The sequence below is a fragment of the Leptinotarsa decemlineata genome, unplaced genomic scaffold (genome assembly GCF_025532065.1).
Source record: "Leptinotarsa decemlineata unplaced genomic scaffold, Ldec_3_MD MMD2_tig00026316_RagTag_RagTag, whole genome shotgun sequence".
Lineage (NCBI taxonomy): Eukaryota > Metazoa > Arthropoda > Insecta > Coleoptera > Chrysomelidae > Leptinotarsa > Leptinotarsa decemlineata.
This window is the reverse complement of record NW_027412685.1, coordinates 943,891-971,653: the sequence shown is the minus strand read 5'-3', so window position 1 is coordinate 971,653 and position 27,763 is coordinate 943,891. Positions and strand designations below refer to the sequence as shown.

The following is a 27,763-nucleotide window of genomic DNA, read 5'->3' as shown; positions in this document are numbered from 1 at the left end:
AGCTTCCTAGAGTCGCTCAGGGTTATCCTGGCAAGATTGTATCCTTTGATTTCATCCCATATCTTTAGGGATTGAGCATGGGTGTGACATTTGGCTAGTTCCGTAATTGTTCAAGTCATCAGACCGTAGGTTCCACTGGGTCCTAAAATTCTTAGTCCAGCCACTTCCTTGGCTGAAGAGTCGGCAATGCGATTACCTTTACTCCTGTCGTGCCCGTTAACCCACCTTGGGATAATGTTATTATCTACCGAAGCTTTCACTAAATCTTGATGGCACTCTAGTACTAGCCCTGAGGTAACACGTTGTCTGTTCAAGGCTAATAGGGCTTGTCGGCTATCAGTGCAGATTGCTATGTTTTTGCCAGAAATTCCTTTCCTGGTTATTTCTTTTATGGCGATTGAGATACCAGCTATTTCTGTTTGGACCACTAAAGATGTCGTATTATGACTGTTATAAATTTCAGTATGCCTAATAGAGTGATTATTTACATGGAATGAGCATATACAAAAAATTGATAAAATTCCTGAAGTATATTCATGATTGTTCTTTTTTGCACATGACTTTGCACAACTTTCACTATACAGGGTGTCCCTGGACTTCCTCTTTTCCTCTCGGGAATGTATAGATGGGGTCAAAATATCACCAGTACTTCATATAACTTTTTTTCCTAAAAGTCTTCGTAACCAAGTTACGGGCCCTCGAAGTTACAAAATGAAAAATGTTTTTCTTTGATAACTTTTCAAGTGAATATTCAAAATCATCCAAATTTTGGTAATTGACTAAACAAATGAATTCCGTCGATGAGCTTTCATGCAGGAGTCAGTTGTTTTGCTACAAAGTCAGGAACGGACTACCCCCGATGGTCCACACCCCAAAACTTTGAAATGACAGATATTTTTCAATATTTTTCAACAAAATAAGGTTACTTGGACAATTTTATGAATAAAAGTACTCGTGTGGAAAGTCGATCGGAGCAACGAGTCTTGATAAAAGTGTAGTTCTACTCGACGACATCAAACCCGCTCGTCCACCATTATTTGAAATGAATAATTATCAAAGCAGAAATAATAATGATAACGTTAATTCAACAACATTTATAACAGGAATAATACAAAGTATGCTAAAATGAAGTCGTAAACAAAAAGTACAGTACCTATATGGAAGTTTAAGTCACAATTGTGATAGCAGATATTTTTTCAAAAGAAATATCAAGTTCTGTAGATTCGTGGTGTTTTTAAACTAACAAGCTACTCTACTATGAACATAACGTACATACGTACATAATACGTACCGTTGTATTGGAGGAAAATATTTTGGAAGCCGTCGCTGATGATCCTTCAATGAGCATCAGAAATCTATCAGAACAGTTCCATACATCCAAGTCCACTATTCATAGAATAATTAGGGAACAACTGCTCCACCCATTTCACATCCAGAAGGTACATGCCATGACACCTCAAGATTTTCCAGCACGACTGGAATATGCCAACTGGTTCATGGATAGGCAAAGAGAGGATATGACTTTTATTAATCGAGTTTTATTCACTGATGAAGCAGGTTTCAGTAGAGATGAAGTTATCAACTCTCATAATCTCCATATATGGGCCGAAAAAAATTTCCATGGGATATTGCAAACCAAACACCAACGGAAATTCAACGTGAATGTTTGGGCTGGTATCATAGGAAACCATCTTATAGGACCATTCGTTCTACAGGACCGATTGAATGGAGAACGTTATTTGGAGTTCATTCAGAACGATTTGAATGGACTTTTGGAACATGTTCCATTGCAAACCCGAAGAGATATGTGGTTTATGCATGATGGCGCTCCTCCTCATTTTAGTTTGATTGTGCGTGACCATCTGAACCATATTTTCCACAATAGATGGATTGGTAGAGGTGGGCCATATTCATGGCCATCGCGGTCTCCGGATTTGAATCCATTGGATTTCTTTCTGTGGGGGCATCTAAAAAGCCTTGTTTACGCTACACCTATTCACACAAGAGATGCATTGTTGAATAGAATAACATTACATTGTGAAGCCATACGAAACGACCCTGGAATGCTATTTCAAGTACAGAGAGGGTGTCTTCGCAGACTAAGAAAATGTATAGAGAGAGAAGGTGGTCATATCGAGCAGTTTCTGTAGCGGATTTTTCATTTCTGTTTGCTCTTGAGGCTCTTGAGTTTCGTTAGTTAAACGTGTTTGCATTATAAAAATTCGTTATGAACATTTTACCTATCATTTCCATTTTCCTTAAAAACTAATATTTTAGAATAATGGTAGACATCTCAGGATAAATGTTGTTGAATTAACGTTATCATTATTATTTCTGCTTTGATAATTATTCATTTCAAATAATGGTGGACGAGCGGGTTTGATGTCGTCGAGTGAAACTACATTTTTATCAAGACTCGTTGCTCCGATCGACTTTCCACACGAGTACTTTTATTCATAAAATTGTCCAAGTAACCTTAATTTGTTGAAAAATATTGAAAAATATCTGTCATTTCAAAGTTTTGGGGTGTGGACCATCGGGGGTGGTCCGTTCCTGACTTTGTAGCAAAACAACTGACTCCTGCATGAAAGCTCATCGAAGGAATTCATTTGTTTAGTCAATTACGAAAATTTGGATGATTTTGAATATTCACTTGAAAAGTTATCAAAGAAAAACATTTTTCATTTTGTAACTTCGAGGGCCCGTTACTTGGTAACGAAGGATTTTAGGAAAAAAAGTTATATGAAGTACTGGTGATATTTTGACCCCATCTATACATTCCCGAGAGGAAAAGAGGAAGTCCAGGGACACCCTGTATAACAAATGTAAGCATCATGCCATATAGGTATTCAAAATATTTTAAAAATGATGATTCACCATTACCAGGAATCTTAAAATTAGAGTTTTCTGTAGATAGGTCTTATTAATCATTCTCATCAAAATGGTGAATCTAGATAACCTCTAAAAATATTCTTGATGAGAATGACACTCCTTCAGTATAAATTATGCTTTTGATTCTATAATTAACGACTACATATCCTGTATCGATGTATTTAAATTACACTTTTACGATGACGTGAAAGTGGACTTCCGATCTGACAGGATATAGAATTCAGCAATAATAAACGTTTTATCGACTTCCTTTTAGATGAAATAACAATAATTTTCTATGGATCCAAATTTTATGGCCAATTTAACTCTCTGTTTCAAATTTAAAATCTATTGCGTATAAGAAAAGTTCATTGGCCTCCTTTAGGTCTTTTTTATGCATGGGATTTTTGTCGTTTGTCAGCTTCAAATGAAATTTGTTGATTCAGTTGAGTCCCACACAATTAAGTGTGCCTTGATAAAAAAAGATTAGGTATTGTGTATTTTATTCGTTAACATATATACAAAAAAGACTTCAAAGACGTTGGGCTATTCATTCCACTAAATCATATAAAAATCCTCAAGGGCGCATACTATGAAAAATTACGACAAGACAATGCAGTCGTATATATATTTATAACCTATGTAACAAAATAAAAACCCACGCTCATGAGTATTGCGGATTTGGTGCATTATGTATTAGAACTAGAACAGATGTTATCAATAATAACCTATTTATACAGACTGAACTAACAACTACGTGTCAGCGATTCGAATAATAATCGCACACATAAAAACGCTAAGGTCGTAAATTCGATCTCAACCTAGACCATATATTTTTCTCGAGAGAGAATGTGTCTAGTTGAAGTTGGGATGATTTTGCAACGTAACATGCCTGACGGACTGCATAGCCATGATACTCCTTAGGTGGCTCGGGGAATTATTAACAGTGCCTTCCCAGAATACGAGACTGATGACCAAACAATCTATGCATTGATACTCAAAAATGCGCTAATTTTGAATCAGTCCACATATCGAGTTGCGATTAAAGAGACAACATCCGGGCTGATAGGTTAGATGCTTCTTCAAACCATATCATTGTACTTTTATTTGGAAAAGAACAATAACTCAGAAGAATACAAAACTAACTTTTTGCTGAAATGATGTCAATAAAAAATGAAATATCCAATCAATCAAAAGTATACAGGGTGGTCAAACGAAAGTGGAATACAGCAGTTATCAGTAACTGAATCAACATTCAAGGAAAACGCAGATATTCGTTGTTTTCATATCGATATGACTTTATGAATAATATGTAATCGTTTTTGAATTTTGAAACTATGATTGTTCAAACTGATCACCATCCTCATACATAAAGTAATAAACACTTGATTCAATTTGCTGCTCGTTCAAGTGATATCTATCGACGATTCCTTGCTTTTTTTAAAACGGTGAAATATTGCCGCATTTTCTAATAACGAATGTTTGTTATCATCATCAGTACATAAAACATACACAAAGTATGCCTGAGATTGGTATTCCGAAATATTTCGGTTTGATAAATAAATATTTGAAGTTGAAAAGGCAGCAATGCCAGCAAGGCGAAAAATACATTACATTAATGATCGACAACTAAAATGGTTCAGTTACTTGAAGAGAATGAAGGAAAGTAGGTAATAAAAAAATTGTCGAACAAAAACTGTACTGAGAAGACCTGGAATAACATAGTAAAGAAATATCTGAAGATAAGAACTTAAATGTGAATTAAAAATATAATCAAATAGCACCTCGAGTATGGTAAAGTCTTGAATTATGTATGTATCTCGGTAAGTGCAAATGAAAAAATAACATATTATAGGAAGTACGTCTTCATGTTATTAAATTCAATAATAATAAGCACAATATTTGCTTCTGTTGAGCGGCCTCAACAAGCATACCAAATCTATCTTCTATCCGATTTTTCAACTTTCGAATGAGAAAGAATTGCATTGGAAATAATCGTTACCTAGAAGGAATTTAATTACTAGATTCGAGCAACCAATATCCGGTCTCAAGACAGTAAAGCACTTCTAATACGCCCACTACGTATTTTATTTGAAAATATTTTTATCTTTCGGATCTGTTCACCCGTGAACTCATTAATAATTCTCAAACAGAACTCAAAACCCTGAAGAAAAAAAATCGTCTTTTCCATTCAAGAGCCGTCAAGATAGCCAAGAGCGACAATGAATTTAAAACAACTCGTATACGGAAAACAAAAGGTTGTGTGTGTATAAAATGATAAAAGCTACGGTAGCCAATCACCATTTATCACGGCCTGCTACAGGTGTCCATTGTTACAAGATGTTGCGTCACCAATGTCTGTGATTTCTGTGTTTGAATGCGATGCTTCTAATAGGTACGGCTTGAGTAAATTTGACATTACCTTGACTCCTTCGATTTGTATTTCAGGAAGAGCACAGGTTTTAGGAGTGACTTTGAATTCATGATTGAGTGTTTGAATATCACATATGGTAATGAGTGAATTCTTTTCATATATTTTGGTTTTGGTTGTTAGATAATATATATTTCGGAATAAACTTTTTCATTATTTACTTCAACGTACATAATATTAGGTTGTTTAGTTTAAACAATTTTGTCGTTTTTATGAGTCTACTTTAAACTGTAATGTCTTGGTGAACACTCATTCAATTTGAACGAAATAAGCGTCATTTGAATTAGTGTACTTTTGCCAACTTATCACATGTCGATTAATTCCGTCAGCATAAAAATTGCAAGCTCGGGATTCGAAGAAGTTGACGAAGGGAGTTTTTGTCTGGTCCTGATTGGCGAAGGTTCTACCGGTAAGAAAGTTATAGAAGTGGTTGAAGAAATAGTAGTCGGTTGATGAAAGGTCTGGAGAGTATGGTGGGTGGGGCAGAACTTCGATGTTCAATTCGATTAATTTTTGGACGGTGATTCGTGAAACGTGCGGACGGGTGTTCTTGTGGAACAGCATCGAACCTCTTCTGTAGACCAGTGCCGGCTGCTGATGACGCAATTTTTCGGTACATTTCGTCGATTTCCTCACAATAGGACTCTGATGTGATGGTTTGGCCCGGTTGCAGAAAGTTATAGTGAATTACACCAACTAATGACTACCATACAGTATCCATGGTCTTTTTTCGGTGGGGTTTCGCCTTTGGGAAGTGCCTGGGTGGCTCATCGGTGTCCAATTACTTCCTGAATGTCTTCTGTTGTCGCAGAGGATCCACTTTTCATAACATGTGACGATCCGATCCAAAAATAAATCGTTTTGAAAATACCTCGAAACGTGATAATTTTTGTCGATCGTTCTAATCGTGGGGACTCACTTTTCAAGCTTTCGAATACGTTTCAGATCATCAAAAACCACATCTGAGCTGACGCCCAGTTCTTCTGAAACTGGGAAAAACGTTTTTTTTGCTTAAGGATTTTGGGTTCTGTTTGAGAATCATTAATGGGTTCACAGGTGAAAAGATCCGAAAGATAAATAAATATGTTTTCAATTAAAATACGTATGGGAGTACTAGAACTGCTTTACTGTGTTGAGACCGGATATTGGTTGTTCGAATCTAGTAATTAAATTCCTTCTACACAGTTTCTCGCCTATTTCTGATATGTACCGCTCTTGGTGGAATCAAATGTGCCAAGTCACTTGAGCACTTCCCGTGAAATTATCTATTGAAGAGAGATAAATCTCCAACCTTTCTTCGATATTTCAGGCTATCAAGGTTGCACGTGATGTTCGCGTCTCCAATCAGGCGGATGGCTCTTTTCTGGATGGAATTTAGCAATTTCAGGATATGTTTGGGGGTCAGAGATCCATACATGAGAACAATACTCTGAAGAAGGTCTGATCTGAGCTTCATAAAGCATCAAAAGTTGCTGAGGTGTGTACAGTTTCCTGGTTCGGAACAGAACAGAACAACCAACTTATCGATACGGAACGAGGAATTGCCTGACCTGACATTATTATATCCGCTTCGGAGACATTTATCTTCTTGGAGAAAACCGATGCCTGGGTTTATGTGGCATTGAATTAAACCTGGTTAGTTTCACCCCAATTCGTAATTACTTCTAGATCCTCATTAAGATATGCAACGTCCTGCTGCCTGTGAAGATGTGCCTCCTTGGCCGATGTCCTTGAATCCAAATGGAATGACCAGACAAGTGTGCAACAGCTCTTGATTATCCATGTTTCTATGTTTCTTGATTGCGTTATTCCAAATATGGGTGACATACGATAAAAAGTCGCCTGTTAATCTTTGTCTCCGAGAGCCATATTGTTGATCGCTCAAGATGTTGAAGCCTTGGAAATAAAGGATATGGTAGTTTACGACTTTCTCCTTCATTTTTGATATCACTGATAGCAAAGCGACTGGTCTATAGTTATTTGGAAGATTTTTCTTGCCCTATTTGGGAATGGTCTGAACGCGAGTAATCTTCAAACAAGAAGGAAAAAACCCCTTTCTTGTAAGACAGCTTGAAAAGTCTGCAAAATACTGGTGCGAGTTCATTTCTCCCCCTTTTTAAGTACAATGACGGGCACTTCATCAGGGCCAGACGCCTTGTAGATATTGAGCTTTTTTAAAATCCGCTTGACAAGATGCTGTCGAAAAGTTATTTCCGGCATTGTGAATTCTAGTGTGAAAATACTGGGTGGTGTCTAACATATTACAAAATCGAAATTTATAGTTTTGAACATTGTTTGAATGAGTTTCATCAAAGGCCATTATTATTAGTTACGGACTTGATATGAGATTCTGTGGTAGTTAGAAAAAATTTCTTTAGAGGTGGGTCTTCTTCAAATAAGAAATCTGTCGACCTTGAAATTCCATCTTTATTGTATTCATTAGGAACAACTTTAAACGTTGTCACATTCATTACGCAAATATACAATATACTATTGTTATATTAATCAATATACTAAGAAGTTTTTCAAACAATGTCAAGTAAAAGTGAATATCTAGGAGAAATATCTAACATATTGTTTGAACTATATGAATACCTAATTGGGTCCCCGCTTCAAAATTCTGGGATATTCTGTATATTTGCATCATGAACCCTCGATTTTTGCATTCGATAAAAAACCAGAAACATTTTGTTGCCTTCATGCATTAACTTTATCAGACACTTCTCAACCGATATCATACATATTTATGTGTCCGATATATCACTTCGAAATACACAGTCAGTATCCCTACTGTACAATAATCTCGAAATAAAGTTATTCGTTATATACCAAATTTCTGATCAGATAAATAACTCAAATATAAATATTACAAGCTGGTATCTATAAAAATCGGTTTATGCAAAAGAAACCTACGCAGGTGAAAACATCTCAAACTACAGCATAAATCAAGGTGTGTTGTAATTTAAAAAACCTCTTATTTCTTGAACTAGATCTATTTTCTCTTCAACAGGTGTAACTGTTGATGCCAAGATTATGGGTTCAAAGGTTACTGAATTTGTGAAAGTGATAATTCATGAGGTAATCGAGAACGAGTTTGAAGGAAGAATCTAAACGAGTGCAGAAAAATAACATATGGGTGCGATTTGTGAGTTTTTATATGCATAGTTCAACATTAATTATTAATGATCTGAACTCGACAACATTGAGGAACGTTCCGTGAATTTGATACCCACGAGTTCAAAGTTCAGAAAATTTCAATTACGAAAACGAATAATCATTGCCCACTTGAAATACCAATTATATAGAAATTCAATAACTGCCTCTGTTTGCTTCGAGTAATATTTCAAAATTATAGTCCTACCTAGACAGCTGAAGGTCTGAAGGTTTTGATAGGGTCAAAAGGTGACTACAGACGAAATTCCTTCTAGTATTTATGGGACGGTTCAATAGTAAAAAATACCGGCGAACAGAGCCGTCCTAAGGACAAGCGGGGCCTGGTGAAAAATATTCAGCAGGGCCTTAACCTTCTTCAACCAACATCCACAAGCTATCACCCCTTCTTCCTAACACTAACTACACAATATAAAACAATGCTGCTATTTATAGACTTTCTCACCAGAAAGTAACTCAAAAAATAAATAAAAAAAAAATAAACATCAGTTATTGTATTGTTGTTGAAACTTGAATTATATCATGTAAACATCACGACCGTTTTAAAGAAAATATATTGAGGGTCGCAAGTACAGAGTACAAAAACAATAGCTCGACTGCAACTGCAACTGATCGCCTTGAAAGGCCTCATCCATCTTTGATATTCGAGGATTCAGTTCTCTGTCAATTCTATAGATGGCTTCAAAGGGAGATATCATCGCCGTTACTCGAAAGTATGACTTTAAACTCGAAATATTAATTTACACTCGATCGACTATAGTGTCGAAATTTAGACTTCAACTCGAAAATTCGACTTCGATCTCGACATTTCGAGTGTAAAGTCTTCTGCCGATCTCACAGATACCTCTTCATAGGATGAGATGTCATCGCTTTACATTATGACCTATCCTACTCTTCAGCCTATTATCTCTGTTTGTATTTTTTATGCAGTCCAAAAATATGTTCAGAGTTACAGAATTACAAGAGAATGACAGGTTCAGTTTGAGTAGAGCCTTGATGATGATAGCACGGCCAACTGTCGAAAGCGCTCGCATATAATAAATAGGAGTTATAAAGCTTCAAATCCTTTTTGTAACATACATTAAAATTATTGTCGTCATTTAAATCAATAATGAATTTATTTCCATCATTGATATGGAAGTGTCCAATCTACATATAGTCTTTTTCAACAAAAATTACTTTTTCAATCCTCTTCTTCAGTAATATTTAATACTTCTTCTTCAATTAGCTCTATTACCTTGTTATCAAATTTTGGAAAATTATTTTGACGCCTGTTGCTTCGTTTCACTTTTCCCAAAAGCAACTCAAAAGGATTGAAAACACAAAAATTGGTGGGAAGTATCAGTATGATTTGTCCATACTTTTCAGTAATACTCTCAAGGGCATACACTCTTTGAAATGTTTTTGACTGTAAAACTTCAAGTAGTTGGTTTTTGGTATAGTAATCTTCAAAAAAATTGTTATCCATTAAAAAATTTTTGTATTTCATCTTTCGTCGAGTTTTTATTCGGTACTTTGATGAGCTGTCGCGAATGATAGGAAGCGTTGTCAAAAACTATTACTATTCGCACCCAAATTTGGGATCAATGTGTTTTTAAACCAATCATCGAAAATATTAGTTCCATGTTCTTATGAAACACAACATTGTTTGTTTTTTTGTTTAAACCTTTGAACCCATAATCTTGGCATCAACAGTTACACCTGTTGAAGAGAAAATAGATCTAGTTCAAGAAATAAGAGGTTTTTTAAAAATATAACCCCTTCAATTGTTTGTTTATAAAAATCTAAATCCTAGTTTCTTTATCCAATTCTGAAGGGTTTTGTCACAACAGCTCACGTTATGGCCGGAAGTATTCAATTTCTTCCTTATGATTTCAGTTGTAGAAATCTCATTGCTTTTGTAACAGTGGCATATCGTTTTTTTAATGATTTTATTAGATGAACCTTTGAAAGTTTTGGTAATCCTGTATCACATCGCCTCTTGCGTTCATAAGGTTTGTTTTTGACTATTTTACGTACAGTTGAGAAAGGAATCATGGTCAAATCTGATGTTTCTTGTAATAGTTTGTTTTCCTCGAAACCAAACTTGATATGTAGATTCTTATATACATTGAAACATACTCTCTGTGTTTCAATATTCAAATGCATCCGAATATTATTCACTGGTATCTTTTTTTTCGCATTGTTCACCATCGCTATTGAAATCCCACACTGGAAAAAGTCTGCGATATTATCACACTCGTTATTACTATTAGTACTTGTCCAAGAACGCCACATTTTAAACAGATAACAAAAATTTTAGGTAATTATAACTTCACCAATATCGAATTTCAACACTCAAATCGCGATCAGTTCCTGAACTAAACACGACGGCGGTAACCATCTCCGCATTCCCCGATTTCCATTCGTCACCGTAACATGACTTCAAATTTAATTTCATGATTCTTCAGCCAATCGTAAAACTTGGTTAGTAAAAATTATCCAATACGAACCGCCAAGTCTACAGTCCACGTGGACTATTTTGCTGCCGGTTCATTACTGTGTATTGGCCTTTGAGAGTGTCGCCACCTTCAAATGTACATAATATCGTTTACTTCGACTATACCTAGCAGAGGTATCTATGCTTTGAATAAGGTCAATATTGTATGTGATTTAGTTTAATCTTCCTCTTGAAGATGATCACTTGGAGATTGAATTACGTGTCGAAGTGTTCAAAAAAACAGTTTGGTGTTGAGATTAAACTCCAGTAATATTCATTACTACCCTAAAGGTTCCAAACAGTGCATCTCAAGTACTTTTTGTTGAATTCATTCTGCAGTTCAATTCTCACTTATAAAAGTCATATTGCATTTTAGTATTTTTTTAAGAAAGAATGTTGATTAATGATTTTATGAAACAGAGTTCGATCAGAATTTTTGGGTGAGTTTTTCAGTTTTTCTCAAATTTGAATTTATTTTCTTTATTAATTAGCTGTAATTTTTGCGGTAATATTCTCCAGATCTTTGGTGCAAGATAACTACAATGTCTTCGACCTATCAATTTTTGGGCATCTTGGAGAACGTTCTACTTTTGCCAAACAAAATTTTTAGAATTTTTTATTGTGAAGTATCCAGACATCTGAAGTTAATATCCTTGTAGTACCATAAGAGATTTGCATAATACACTGAAGTCCTATAGGGAATTTCGAGCCATTGTTTCGATAGTTTGAAGTGAAACATAAATCCTCGTAGTGTGAATCCCATTTCATTATCGATCGATCATCAATCCAAGGTATTTGACTGAGGTACTTTCTGGAATCGATAACTTTTGCTTAATAATTAATGGATCCATGTTCGGTAGTTTATATGCGTGAGAGGTACACGGTAGTTTATATGCGTGAGAGGTAAATGGTAGTTATTTTGTTTTTTCTACGTTTGAGGTCAATTTGTTATATTGAAACCATTTTATAACGTTTTTGAAATCGAATTATGATACCTATACAGAAATTCGCAAAACTATATAACACAACCGTCAACAACGTCAACAACCGTCACGGGTCTGTCCGCGATCAGGTCGCGTTCTCGGCGATGGCGCTACATTGCTTAGACCGCCCCTGCGCATCGTCCCCCGTCGTCTTATAGTAGATGCGACACGTGACGGCTTACTGCGTTGCGTCAAGTTAATCTCATCTATACTGAATACTTTAAATGACAAGTGTATCAATTTTTATACGAATTTGACTGATATTCTAAAATTTACATCGTAAAAAAGTACCAAATTTAATTGTATTTATGGTTCAGTATTTTGCATGTAATGGCTACCACATAAGTGATAGATATATGCTGTCGCGGACTTTTATTTATAACTATTCAAGATAAACAATCTCACGGTACATTATCTGCATTTAACTCCAATGGTATAGGCAGGGCACCCCAAGATAGCTCTCACGGAGCAAGAATTTTTACGAGTTACTTAATACTTATCTTTATATTATCATCAAAATCACACCAAACCTTTGTAAATTGTAGCCTATATGTGATTCTGATGTATACAATGTATTTATGTGAAGTTGCATCTAAATCCGTTCAGTCGTTTAGGTGTGTCCATCCCCACAAACGTTCCCATTTATAATATTATTAAAGATTGCTGTGTCATTTGCAAAACTGAGAACGGTTCCTTCGGAATGCATTTTGAATAAATTATTTATTGGGAAAGAAAGTTTTTGGCTTTCTACTACTCCATCTTGATACAAAAAAAAAGAAGAAGGATGAGAGAATCTTCCAAAGAAAGGAAGGAAGTAACTCTATACATGGATGTGTAGATCGTGCAAAGAAGTAACTTTCAGACACAAACTGAAAGAAAGTCCTCCTGAAACAGCTACTTTCATATAAACATTGAATTATACAAAAGAAAAAAATTCTTTCCAAACAAATACCTCTATATGAACACTGAATTATACAGAAGATACTTTTTTTTTGTATCAAGATGGAGTAGTAGAAAGCCAAAAACTTTCTTTCCCAAAAATTAATCACTCCTAAAAAATATAACCCCTTCAATTCAAATTATGTATATAGTCAATAAATAGTATTGGACCCAAGACCGTTCCTCGAGGAACTCCGTAAGTAATTGTTCTCGGACTACTTTTTTTCCATCGGTGTCAACTATTTGTCTTCGATTACTCAAATAGGAAATGAACAGTTCATATGCTCTGCCCCGTAGGCCGATATTTTCTAATTTCTTGAGGAGTCTTTTATAGAAACATTATCGAACGCTTTGAATAGGTCGACAAAGATACATAATGTAGGTTTTGATAAATCCAAGAATTTGTAAATTTCTGATGTTGAAGTGAATATCCGTATGCTGTTCTGACAGGAGGTTGAATTTTTTAAGGAATCCAGTTAATTTTATTTCAATAATTTTTTCTAAAATATTTACTATATATTATAAATCAATGGTATTCGTCTGTAATTAACAATTTCAAGTTTATCTAATGATTAAACTAATTACTCATTGAAATTCAAGAAACTTTTTTTCGAGATTCCAGTAATAAATAAATTGTGGTGTTGTTTGAAGGTGATTGACAATGTTTCGTGATGAATTTCACTAGTTCGGACTTCCATTGTCTACTATATAAAATGATTTGAAATCCCTGAAACAAGTAAAAAAGAATAATTAAAAAAGAATAGTTGAAAATAACAATTATATTAAGCAACAATAAACCTGAAATGAAATGATAGTGAAATAACCTACATCATCTTCGGGTGATGACTGTCAGTCATCACCCGAAGACGATTGTAGATACCAACAATCGAAACGTCGTGAACTAACGTGACTTGGAATCTCCACACTTTTTTATTTATTTTTTATTATTTTCTTTTTGCATTCCTTTAATTTTTATTTATTCAATTATTATATTTTTACTTGTAGGTTATTTCACTATCATTTCATTTCAGGTTTATTGTTGCTTAATATAATTGTTATTTTCAACTATTCTTTTTTAATTATTCTTTTTTACTTGTTTCAGGGATTTCAAATCATTTTATATAGTAGACAATGGAAGTCCGAACTAGTGAAATTGTGGTGTTACCGGACTCACAAGATGTAATAATCTATTCATATATCTGAACATTCAATTCGCCCAGTTTACTTGGAATCGCAAGTGAGCCTGCCGAAAATTCTCTTATTGAACTAATTCCTCAACCTTCCCATTTAGCATTCGGAAACAATGAAAGATGATTGATTACCTCGTAATTCGAATGCGTGCTGCACGTTTTCATACGGTAAGATTTCGGAGCAGGTGTTAAACGGTTGTACGGTTAAAAAATCTTCACTGTCAAATCTCCGTTGGAATACCCGACAACAAATTACCACCTATAACTCTTCGCACCTTCTAAGGACTCTTCAAATCGAGCGGTATTAATATTCACACATATTCGAATGGATGTTAAATGCAAGCTAAGCGCATGTTTTATTGTTTTCGATGTACGGTTAGCGGAGATTTATGCCTGATATTAACAATACAATTACGATCATCAAATACTCGACAGTTTACTGAAACGACCGTGCATACAACTCAATTAGAAGCGGGATGACTATTAGAAATGAACGGTTGTGTTTGAATGTGTTGGGTTTTATGAGTTTTCTTACAGTCCAACTTGAACCCCAAACGTGACCCTTCGATAATGGAGTTTAGCCATTTAAATCCTGATATGTATTTCTGAAGTTATATACATTATATAATAACAGTGTAATGAAGTATTCCATTGGGTAATCATTTTTGTATAATTTCAATAACTGTTATATTAACACCTCTGTATGATCTACACAGCTTTGTAAAAATGTAATTCTAGAATTATTAGTTTCCTTCTTTGCTTTGGAATATTCCCACATTTTTTTGCCTGAAGGTGGAGAAGTAGAAAGCCAAACCCTTTCTCTCTCAAAAAATATATCTCTTTCAGTTTAAACAAGACACCGTAGGGTATTATGAAGTTGTCCCTCAGTTGAATTTTCATTGATTTATCTATTTTGATTACCGACTAGGCTGTTTGTCAGAAACATCCACTTTCAAGTTTTTTTTAATCTACCTAAACATATTGAAATTTTTCTGAATTCGTTTAAATTTTTTGAGGTTCATTTGCGGTAGACTGGGATACCCTTGGTTGAACTTTCTAAGTGTCCTGGTGATAATTTCATCACAAAAATAAAGAACAAATTCATAAGAATTTCGTTTGAATAGTTTTGTTCCATCGTTTTGAAGGTATTTGAAACTTTTGAAGTGAAAAAAAATGTCAATTTTATCAAGAGAATCTCACAATGTTACTGTCAAATAGTAATCATGGCCTGCTTACAAAATATCGAATGAAAATACCATTCAAAGGGACATTTTCTCTAATAAATGCTAATAATTCCGAAACTTGACTAGTAAAGTATACGCATAATATAAATAGAAAGAAAGCAAATTTTAACAGCTTTCTGAATTTGTAATAACAGACAGGGTGTTCCATTTGAAATAATCAATTTTCAGTCACTTTATCAAGCAAACGAAGAGACTGTATTTTTTAACCACCCTGTATTGAAGTAACGGAGATTACCCTAAAATGTGGGAAGCCTCCGCGTATTACCTAGCTTGAAATCAAATTTCGGTACCATAGTATTCCTTAACTCAAAGATATCAACATTTTTAGAGGTCATGATTTCCAAAGAAAAAAATTTAAATCAATTCATATTTCGAAAAGGGTAACAGATAGGTACAGGAAAATATCCAAAGAAGTTGTCGGGTAATTGTTGTAGATTCAAAAAATGGTATTATATACAGGGTGTTCCATTTGAAAAATCAAGGGTGCTACTACTTTCTAATGGAAGTGGCAATTCGCATTGTCTAAAATATGTTAGTTGGGTACAGAATGTCCTAACATGCTCTCCATTAAATTTTAAAAGTGATCCGTTGTCTGGTTCACCAGAAACGTGCTATCAACCGTGAATCAGTCTGTATTTATATATGTTAGCAAAATGTTTATAAATTAATTTCATAGTAGGACTTTCGTGGGGTAGGTAAAAGAGATTCAGTATTATAATTTGAAGATTTAGAATTATTACTATAGTTTCGGGAGTTTTTTCACATATCATACAAGTCTAGTTGTTTACAATGTTTTTTGATATACCAATGAATGAAAAAGCAGCTGGAACAGGATGAATCGACTGATGTGTATTTATGTGAAGTTAGCCACAGTTTTCTGTGGTGGTGTTGCCAGTTTTTTCTTAAAACTTCTTCAAAACAATATTTTGATGATTGAAGTCGTCTCGATGTGTAACATAACCTTATCCGAAGGCTATGATGTTTTTCACTACGTTACAAAAAAAAATATTTTCGTCCTAACTTACCACAGCCAAACAAATTGATTTGACTCGTCAGGAAATTATTTTCATTATTTTAAAACAACGATAAAAATATAAACAACAATATAAATTAATTGGCGCTCCGGGGCAACTTCATTTATTCCAGTGGCGCATTTGCTTTTTCAGCTGCATGAAAACCCGGAAAAACCTGCAGCACCACATCGTTTGAAGATCTTGATCTGTCAATGTCCTCTCTCTCGTAAAATAAAATGTAGGGTGTCTCCAGAGGCTCCAATAGATTCAATACATCGCCAGAACACTTCGTGACATGACTATCGTCAAACTTAAGCCAGTCCGTTTCGTCTTTGACCAAGGCGTAATAATGACCAAATTTAACGGCAGAACCACAGTGAACAATGACTGCATAAATATTATAATAGTGGTCTGCCAGATTGAAATGTTCATCTATTTCGAACCTTCGAAAGAGTTTCTTGCTTCCGTCAGAGGTTGAGTCTTGTTTGAAATTCATCAGTGTTATTATTAGATTGACTGGTGCCTCAGCTATACTTGTTTCTTTATAACAGTAAGTTAGTTTGGCGCATGTTTGGCAATACAGTCGATCATCACCTGTTAAAAATTCCATTTTCAGATGATTTAACAATAAACTTTGCACGGACTGGTTATCAAGTCATATTAGGAAACGCTTGATGAAGTGTCAGAAATTCACATAAGTTTTCACTACCTCTTGAACATTTACTACAAAGTAAACAAGTGAGGATTTTTCAAGCGGAATATTTACAAACACAAGACGAGATGGACTGTACGGAATCATTCAATCCATAGCAGTCAGGAGTATTGACTTTGCTATTGTTTTGCTCACGAAGAGTATTCAACAAAAACCCCAAGAATTTGGAACAATCGTCTTGTTGTTTTAGCGAGTATCTAGTGGACTTCAAAGACTCCAGGAAATCGGTTGGAGGGAAAGATGCTACATGATATTTTATATCATTACGAAACAACAAATCAATATACCAGTGTATATGTTACCTTCGATATTTCTGCTATCGAACTGATTCCAACTTTTAGGCACAAAAAGGAATTCGGTTATTTAAAACTCCAGGTACACTATTGTAATGAACAGTTTAATATCATTATACGGTCACACGAATTGTTTGAACACTCTATATGTAAGCCTTTTGTATATGTCTGCATTTTTACAAAACAAGAATTTTTGGCACTCGAAATATATTTTTATATTACATATACTTTTTCTACATACTAAAACTGGGCCTTTTTTTCTGAGCGCGTTAACGAAGTTACAATATAGGTTAGTATCCATTAAAACAATATCGAAAAAAATTTTTCATCGCATTTTTACCGACTGTTCATCAAATTAACATAAAATAAATATTTTGAACGGGGCTTCAAGTTTTTGTGAGAAACGTCGCAAGTTACCGTTTGTTCTTGGAAAAGTTGGTAGTGATCCACAACCGTTAGTTCTTGGAAAACTTGGTAGTCATCCATAACCCACAACTTCAAATTAATCATAACTCACTACCTCCAAGGCCAATCACAGATGAATAAATTCATTACTCTACAGCTGGGTTCGAATATTTTTTTCCGAAAGTAATCTATCAAAATTCATCTGCTTCAAAATATGTTTTTAAAATCAACGAAAGTTCGTTTTAACATTTCTAACAAAAAATAGAAATAAAATCATGAAATCTGAAAGTTAATACAGAAATGTGTAAGTGACAACAAATAGTAATTTTCAATAACAAACTTATTTTTTGTCACACTGATTTGTTATCATCTTTCTGGAGAGGTTGTTTGAACTCTTTCATAAGATGAAAGTTAGAATACGCGTCAGTTGTGTGGAGTCCCTGTTATCACTATCACATTGATAAAATAGAAGCAATTCAAAGACGATTTTTAAAACTGCTAAGCCTAAAAAACGATGGCATTTATCCTCCAATAGGAACAACCCACTCTGAATTGCTACAAAAGCATAACTTTCGTAGTCTCGAAAAAAAGCGTGAATATTATAGTGTTGCACCAACCTATAAAATTAACAAAAGCATAGTTGACCGCCCAACATTACTGGAATCTGTTCCAGACACCCGAGTACTTTCTATATAGAAACATCTCGCACAAATGTTCTGGAGAATTCTCCGATCCATACCATGTGTAAAGTGACAAATTCTGTTAGCGATAATTCAGATATATTTAGTTGCAAATTGTCAAATATAAAATCCCACTTTCTAAAATAATTGTTTTGTCACCTATAATAAATATAAAATGTGTAGTCTTTATAGTCACTTGTATGTGATGTATTTATTATACTCTGTTTTATGTGAAATTTAATTATTTTCAAAATAAAATAAATACAACAATAAAAATTAATTGGCGCTCCGGGGCGACTTCATTGATTCCAGTGGCGCATTTGCTTTTTCAGCTGCAGGAAAACCCGGAAAAACCTGCAGCACCACATCATCTGAAGATCTTGATCTAACAATGTCCTCTCTCTCATAAAACAAAATGTAGGGTGTCTCCAGAGGCTCCAATTCTGTTATTTCCAGGTCTGTAATTGGGCTATGTCCTGTAGAGTATTGTATTACAAATAAATAAATAAATAAACTCTGGGCTTCAACAACTCAGCATTCAGCCATTTTGAAATTGAATGAAATAAAAAATGTTATATTCTCATCCGGGATAGACTTCATAAATCAACCTAGCGAGAAATGGACATCACTTGCTCGCTTGCTCGAATGCTTAAATCTTGTCTAAATCATAGTATCACGAGTAATTGCTACATTTTCCGCTCATTGAATAATTACTGTTTTCCAATAATCAATGTTCATGTAGCACAAATGTTATTTGTTTTCTCTGACCTGCTCGCCTGTTCACTGTATCGACTCACCCTGTATTGATTTCAACAATAATAATAACATTACCATTGATACATTTTTTTACTTTGTAGGTGTTCCAGTCAGTTGAAATAATTTGACGAAACTTGATATGTACTAGGCGGATTCCCACAATTTAAAAAACAGAAACATTTCCTGTCAAGAAAAAGTTTCTCTTTTTTTACTTCCTTTTCAATGAATGGTCCGTTGCACCAAATTTACAAACAAACCACTTGACATCGCTCTGAAAAAAATATTATGTCGAGGGGAAGTAGTATTAGCGGATATAATATATCCACTCCACATAGAAACACTGATAATTTGTTCATTGCTAGTTGCACACAAATATTACGGTCGTGTAACTCAGTGAAAAATAAAAATTTTCTGTTGAACGTTTCGATAATTCAGAAGAAATTTGTGAGAAACTAGCGGTTGTTGGTGCATTTTTACTCATGAATTTTTCATGAAGTGAACCTTACTTATACAGGATTTGCAAGAAAAATCCCAAATCATGATTGGCTTTTTTATTCAGACTCATGTTAGAGGCCTGAAAGCATGGAATAAACCTTTCTGTTCCTTAATCCTTCTTCTTATAAACACACGCCAAAACTTATAAGGAAGGAAGAATGTATCCTATTGACAAATTTGTATTTTGCGTTTGTATTGTATCATGTTTTTTCGCTGATTTCGCATTTATGATTATTATTAGTATTGAGTCCATACATAAGGTGGTATTAGCCAGGGGAGTAGATGTTTTCTGATAGGTGTCAGTCCATTAACCTACAGTGTAGGGAGTTCAGACTGGCCTGAACAAATTGTTCCTTCAGATGATTTGATTTATAGCCAGTCTTCAAGTATGCCCACTATATGTGAGGTTTTTTTCCGTACACGAGGAATTGGGCAAATTTCGGATATGCCGTTGGTTACCTCGTTCACAGGCAGATGTGGCGATGACAAATCTGTTGTTTGTTGTTTGCTTCAGCCTAGTTCGAGAAATGATACTCTGAAGGAATTCGATTTTCAATTATCGATAATCATCGACTTTATGTTGATGATAGACATTACCTTCCACTGATGAGCAGCCCAAATCCGGTCTGCAAGTGTGTTCCAATAATTGAAAATCTATTGCGGCAGTTGTATTGCCAACAGCATTTGCAGGAATAACTTCAGTGAAGAATCCTGCACTGACACCTGTCGGATATAATTCAATGCCCTTCGTGGTATTAGCCATGGGAGTAGTTGTTTTCTGATAGGTGTCAGTCCATTAACCTACAGTGTAGGAAGTTGAGACTTCCTTCCCCAGTATGGAAAGCAAATAGTCGTATTGAAAATTGGAGTAAATATCAATAATGGAAAATTCTACAAAATGTATTCAATAAAAAATATTTCATTAAAAAAAACATTCATAACACTAATTTGGATACTATTAACACAACAAAAAACATAAAAGTCATCAGGAAAATTCCCATATATTTTTCAAGAATTCTATTTATTATATTAGTTGACATACTTTTAGTTTTTCCTACCTAGTAAATGTTGATGTGAACAAATTTGATTATCGAGAAAACTTTGATACGAATCCATATAAACGAATGTAAAGTTTTGAAAATCATGAGTAATTTCCTTAAATTTCTACCCGAAATATTTCATGTGTATCAGAAAGTGAAAGTGTACTGTGTTAAAAAAAAAAAACAATTCGAGATTCTACTTTTCTCACCGTTTCCAATAAAATAACTACATGAGTTCTTAGATAATTCTAGTTATTACTCGCACTTAACTATTTGCGATCTTTTGGTAATACACTCAGTTAAAAGTATCAAGTTTATATATTTTCGTAAATTTCAAGATTGTGAAGTTATACAATTGAATATATTATGAACCTGAAAATCAAGTCTGCTCAATTATCCCTGTGCTGATGATAACTGCGTTGTGGGTTCTCAATGAAGGGTTTTACTGTGCTATTATTTCGATATTCATATGTTGGCAATGTTAATTGTCAGCGACCGCTGAATTTAAATGAATGTAGTCACAATTTTGATAAAACATTTTGTTTTCAGGTGAAACCACGTCCCCGACTGAAGTACTTGAGAACAATCCCATTCATCAATCATCAAAACCCATCAGAAGAAAAAGAATGGATAGAACAATTAATAATAATGGGCCAATCACAACACCGATCTCAGCTTCCGACTACGTACTGCATAATAACAATAATCACCTGAAAAACGAAAGGTTGAGTCCGGGAACTCCGGATACGTCCAGTAGGTCGAGGTCAGCCACACCGAGTTCGGCATCTCATCCAGACACTCCACCCGCTTCTGAAACTCCTTTACTTCCACTCTCCGGCAGAAATTATAGCGATTTCATGAGAAGTCTGGCTGCCAAGTATAATAACACCAATCCAAATGAGTGAGTAATTTACATTGGTTTTTTTTCGGTATTTTTTCACAGCATTGATCAAACTGTAGCCAATAATGAGAATTCTATAATTCTGCTGCTGGTGAAATTGCAGACGGGCCAATATATCTCTAGACCTTTATTTTATCGTGGAGAGAAACCCCTGAAAAATCAACTTTTGATTCAATTTGCGATAAAATGATTCATGATTATTTTGTTTACCATAAAGATGCCCAGTCTTTTTCTCAGAATTCACCATTTCGTATATATTCGCCATTTAATGGGCCATATGAATTTAAAAAAATAACAAAATTCATGATACAATACTTTGGCTTAAAAGTAGAAAGCATATGCGTATGAAATAAACGATAGTTCAAGTAAACGACATAGTACAACCTACCTTCCAACCTACCTTCCATATATATATATATATATATATATATATATATATATATATATATATATATATATATATTTTGTTATTGATCGGACATAACACTCAAAAATTTGGCAAACCATAGACACGTGTTTCGGGCTTTTGGCCCATCATCAGTGTGGTGCAGCCAAGTGTAAGGATGGGCAACACTTGGTTACCAGAAGAAAGAAATACAAATGCACGGAGCCACCAGCAAGAGTCAGCCGCACATTTGTGGTTTCGGTTAATAGATCTTGTGTTTATATAGATAAAATCTATACCTGTATATCAATTTTGTTGTATCCTGATACTCATTTGGAAATTGTTGACATACAGAGCTTTCTATCAATAAAAACAAATGATTATTTTTTGAAACCAAGTCCATCTTGATATTCAACGATGGACTATTCTTACGAGAGAAGGATTTTTGGAAGAGAATGATTTTTGTCTTTCTACTTATACATCTTACCAAAATTACCAATTTTATCTTTTCTTGTTTTTCTTATTGCTTTATATCACTTGGATAATTTCATAATAATACAAAAAGCATTACTTCTGATATCAATATCAAATGATGTGTTCAACAATATTTCAGATGTTTTATGGCAGATGTTTTTAACGATTTTTTTAGGTTTTTTATCTTTCTCAATCTGGAAAATATAAGAATTTTAATGGAAGGTGAAAGTATCCAAAAAAAATCGATGAAAAATACTGATTCACTTCCCAAAATAGTGGGAACTTTTTACTACTTCAAATCCGTAATCACATTTTTTTTTCAATTCATCCCAAATAGTTATAGTGTTGTTGTCAGCGAAAGCATAAATTATTCCTATATTTCACGAACTGAATAACTCATTGCTAGAATTGCTTCCTGTATTTGCTTGGTATAGGTATATATTGCCTTCTCACACTTATTATTGATTTCTGTGCAACTCCCTGTATTCCAAAAAAGTTATAACTTTTTGAGAAGTAATACATGAATAACCGAATTTAATGCTGGAAAGATCTAAAATTACACTGATATTTGAAATATTGTTATTTTTATCGTACTGAACGAGATTGCAAAATCAGTTTTTGGTACTTTCCTAATTTTTTCACATGACCTGTAGATATCTTTTCCGTTTCTTTGCATAGAAAATAATTGAAATTCATTAAGTATCACTTTCAAACCGGTATTTACTCTCATAACCCTCTCAATATGTAAAATTTTGTTGTTTTAATTTCAATATTGAATACACCCACTAAACATTTCATTTTTAGTTACTTCAACGCAGCTAGAAATGGGTTTCCACCACCTCTGGATCCAAGATTCAAGCCTGCCCCCTTTCCCAATCTACTTCCTTCCACTTCCCAAGGTAAAGATACCGACGCCAACAACAAGAAGCCAGATTTCTCTGTACTGAATCCCTTTGCTAGTGTAGCTGGAGTACCAGGTTCATCAGCAATGTTTCCACCCCTCATAGATATGTCGTCGACTCAAACCCTTTTGGCCCTTGTGAGAACAGCCAAAGAAGCTGAATTGCAGGTAAGGACAAGCAAACAATCATGAAAAATAATAAGAATGGTTCTGGTTTCAAATGTACAGGATGGCCAAATGAAGACGGAATAGAGCCGTTGTCAACCTTCTAATGTATATGGTTTCGTTCTATAGGTGTTTTTCTAGGAAACCTCATAAGCAAATTAAGGGCAACAAATTGTGGCTCGTAGAAGTCATTCAATGTAACCTTTTCTTTCAAGACACTATGAATATAGTGGGAGAACAAGCAGGCATTGAATGGTTGTCACGGTCTCACATTGATTTACCTAACCTGGAGTGTTTTGTGAATTCAATAAATGACACATTGAAATATTGAAATGTAATTCTACTATTGGGATGAATTTTGAAATTCGAAAATCAACGTGAGAAAATTGTTTCGGTTCACCATTAAAATATTTTGGGGTTAGCGCTGAGTCACAAATACGTAGAAAAAATGTCCACCTTTACGGATCCCAGTTTTTGATAAAATTTTGACGATGTTCTTGATAATGATATCCATGATAATAATGATTGAATTTTCACGATATATTTTATTTAAAACGCGTTTCTCTACGCGGTAGCTTCATCAGTTACTGGTACGAAACTGATGGAGCTACCATTTAGTGAATTGCGTTTTGAATGCAATTTATTCTGAAAATTCTATAATAATTATTGTAGATAGTTTCATTAATTTTCATCAAGTAACGGGTCAGTGCATTCATAACTATTGATTATTGCCGTTTCCTGTCTTTAACACTTCTTTTCAAAAATGGTTCGGACTCTATTTCTTAGTTATAAATCAATTAAGAATAAGAGATTATTCATCTGGAAAAGTATGAAAATGAGATGAAATTCTGTTGTTTCAATATCGGCCACTTTTTGTGTTTTTGAATTCTTGAACTAATTTTATTCATCAGTTTAATCACGATGGTGATTACTTGGTGATTGAAACATGTGTCGAAGTGTTAAAAATAACGGTTTGGTGTTGGGATAAAACTTCACTAATATTCATTACTATACTAATGGTTATACAAAAATTGTATAAGTAACATACATTGCTATCCGGGTGTCTATACAAAATCTAATATTGTGATAGATATGTTGAATTTATTCATTGTTAAAAGGTGCATCCTGTAAGTTGTTCGAATCGACACCAGTAGTATGTACCAGGGATGTTACAAATGGTATTTTAGACATTCGCGAATGCGAATATTGGTAATGCGATTGAAAGTACGGATATTAATTTTCAGAAAAGACAAAAAAAGATACTTCATTTTGATTTCAATCTTGATTTTCAAGAAGTTTGAGATACAAGCTTTCCGAAAATATTAAAATTGCATATTATGTTTGAAAAATAATGCGTTTGTGCTAATAAGAATGCGAATTTGAATTTTTAGGAAAAACAAGAAAAAATAGTTGATTTGGTTTCAATCTTCATTTTGATCAAGTTTGAGATAAAAGCATTATGTATATCTTTCTTTGAAATGGAAAATTTTGTTTCAAAAGTAATAACTTGGCTACTTTTTCATACAAACATGGCCGGCTGCACTTCATCTTTCCTCACTTGTTAAACAGGCCTGTGAAGAACTGAAGAAGCAATTTGTCATAATTGAAATTGAGTCTCCACCAATCTTGAGCCTAATGACAGACCAATGACTGTTTCAGTGATTTGCACTTGTTTATTCACAAATCAATTTTATTATATACGTATTTTTATTATATACCTAGGTACCTATTTATATGATGTATCTATATGTTTTATTACTGTGTATTTGTGAAATGTATTTTGTAAAATTTCGTGAATAAACCTTTTTATTATTTATTATTATTATACGTTTTCTCAGAACCTGATCTATATTAGGGCCTTTATCACTTTATAAATGATTAGAAACTTTTGAGAAGTCAACTCTCTATTCATTCATAATTCATATAATATTTACTGACAATTTAAACACTTGAAAAGCTTTCACCGTATGACATGCGAGGAACCAAAATTATAAATGATGCAAATGAATGTAAAGAGCGAATGACCATCACCTCTTAATTTTCGATTTTTCCAGAACTTGCTCAAAACTGCGAAACGTCCAGATACATCTTCACCCCTGGATCTCTCAGCGGCAGCACCTCCATCGAAAAGGTCCAGAGTGAAAACTTCTTCCAGAAGTAGTCCAACAAGTGTAGGTTTCACGATACCAAAACGGGCGGAAAGTGAGAGCCCAAGACTGCACGAGGATATTTCCAATTGGTCAGTTGATGATGTGTCGAATTTTGTCTCCCGGATAGATATTTGTGCTGAATATGCTCAGGTGAGTGTCATTTTTATTTGGTCAACGGCAATGGTGAATCCGGAGAAATTGTGAAAATTAACAAGTGTTTCATTTTATATAATGTTGATGAAATAATAAAAACCATAAAATTGAAGAAAATGTCTCCATGTGAACAATAATAGTACTCAACCAGTTTTCAAAAAAATTGAAACATATACGGTAGTTAAGGGTAGTTTTATGATACCTTTGATTATGTCAATTCTCTAATCATTACTGTTTCATTTTTTGTCAGATCAGTCGTACCAGAGTAATTATCAGTTCAATGTTCATTTTGGGAATCTGCAAACAAACGAAAAATGTCATAAATTCAGGAAAACATGCATTCAGACCCCACTACATTCCAATAAAGGTTCAAAATGTTCTCCATTTAGTTGCTGACAATTTCTCACATTGCGGAATATTTCTGGAGTAATTTTGTTAGGGCACCTCTGATTCCATTTCTGAGCATTGAAATAGACTACGATTATATAACATACACTTCATATTTCACGAATCTTCACAAGAAATCTAGTGACGACATATCGGATAATTAAGTGGATTATTCTGAGAGAGCACGTTTGATAGGCATCCATCGATTTTGATGCTTTATTCCTTTGAACCATCATGCCATCATCAAAAGATATCTCATCTGCATTAAAACGCATTTGGGTTTGTCAGTTATCCGAAACGGTAGATAGGTACACCTGGTTCTCAAAACTGACCATCTAGAAATTTTTAAATACGTGACATCTGATGTGTTCGATATACAACCGTCGTTGTGGAAAAAACAAAGGGTGCTTGCAAAATAATTGTACAAGGAACAGAGAAATTTATAAGTCACTGAGCGCATCAAAAATCGTCAACTTGATAGGTAAAATCTATTTGAAAACAACTTGAAGCGTTATAAGGGGGTATATCGCTTACCGAATTTCATTCAGAGGACATTATATCCAATGAAAATAAGGTTTAAAGTACTCTGTCATGCATATCTTCTATATACAGCATTATCTTACAGAAACCTGAATCCTGAAACGTGAACACAAATCAACAAACTTGGCTGCACGCATTCTATCTCTGTATTCTTGCCAGTTGTATGTAAAGTTGGGTAGATATCCAAATACACTCTAAAGTCGTATTTGGTAATTTCATCATCAGTGGTTGAGAACATGTTGGTCAGAAATACAGAAATAGTTTTTTTGGGCCTATGCATGTGTGGGCCATAGTGGGCAGATTATACCCGCACTAGTACAAAGTAAATAATATTACTGGAGTTTTTTCCCAAGACCAAACCGTCAACACCAACCGTTTCAACACTTCGACACGTATTTCGAGAAGAGGATGATCTTCCTCTTGAAGATGATCACTTGATCATCAAAACACGTATCGAGGTGTTGAAATAATAGTTTGGTGTTGGGAAAAAACTCCAGTAATATTCATTACTACACCAGAGGTTCCAAACAGTGCATCACAAGTACTAACACAAAGTACACAAATTTATAGTGGACAGATCAATAAATTGATTCTTCTTCTCGCTGGAGAAAAGTTATGATGCTTCGATGAAATTTTGAAATTTGTTTTCCATTTGGTGAAATCTAGAATTATTAGATTTCAATTTAGAAAATATATCAGAAACAATGTTTCACACGAATTAAACCAAAAATTTCTGAAATAGATAAATATAGATAAATAGATGAGTTTATTTGACTGTTATACAATGAGTTTACAGCATGTCATACATAGAAAATAGTCATGGAGATACGTGTAATATATAAAGCCATAAAAATTTCATTACTTTTAGATTTAAAGGTACATTACAATATAACATAACGTACACATTAAAATATGTCATAAAAAGTGACATACTTCACCAATATGAATATTATAGTGAATGATTATTGCTTGATATATTATTAAGGTTATTGATTTTTTAAAAAT

General features: G+C 34.1%; 1 protein-coding gene across 10 annotated transcripts in view; it reads left to right on the top strand.

Moving 5' to 3' along the window:
* Samuel (SAM-motif ubiquitously expressed punctatedly localized protein) overlaps positions 1 to 27,763 on the top strand; it is a 516,854-nt gene that overhangs the window by 418,119 nt on the left and 70,972 nt on the right. For all 10 annotated transcript variants that reach the window (XM_074181801.1, XM_074181800.1, XM_074181802.1 and 7 more), the window contains 3 exons: positions 21,252 to 21,603; positions 23,267 to 23,531; positions 25,583 to 25,828. In XM_074181801.1, coding sequence (XP_074037902.1) covers positions 21,252 to 21,603; positions 23,267 to 23,531; positions 25,583 to 25,828 — 863 coding nt within the window. The remainder of the gene's footprint in view (positions 1 to 21,251; positions 21,604 to 23,266; positions 23,532 to 25,582; positions 25,829 to 27,763) is intronic.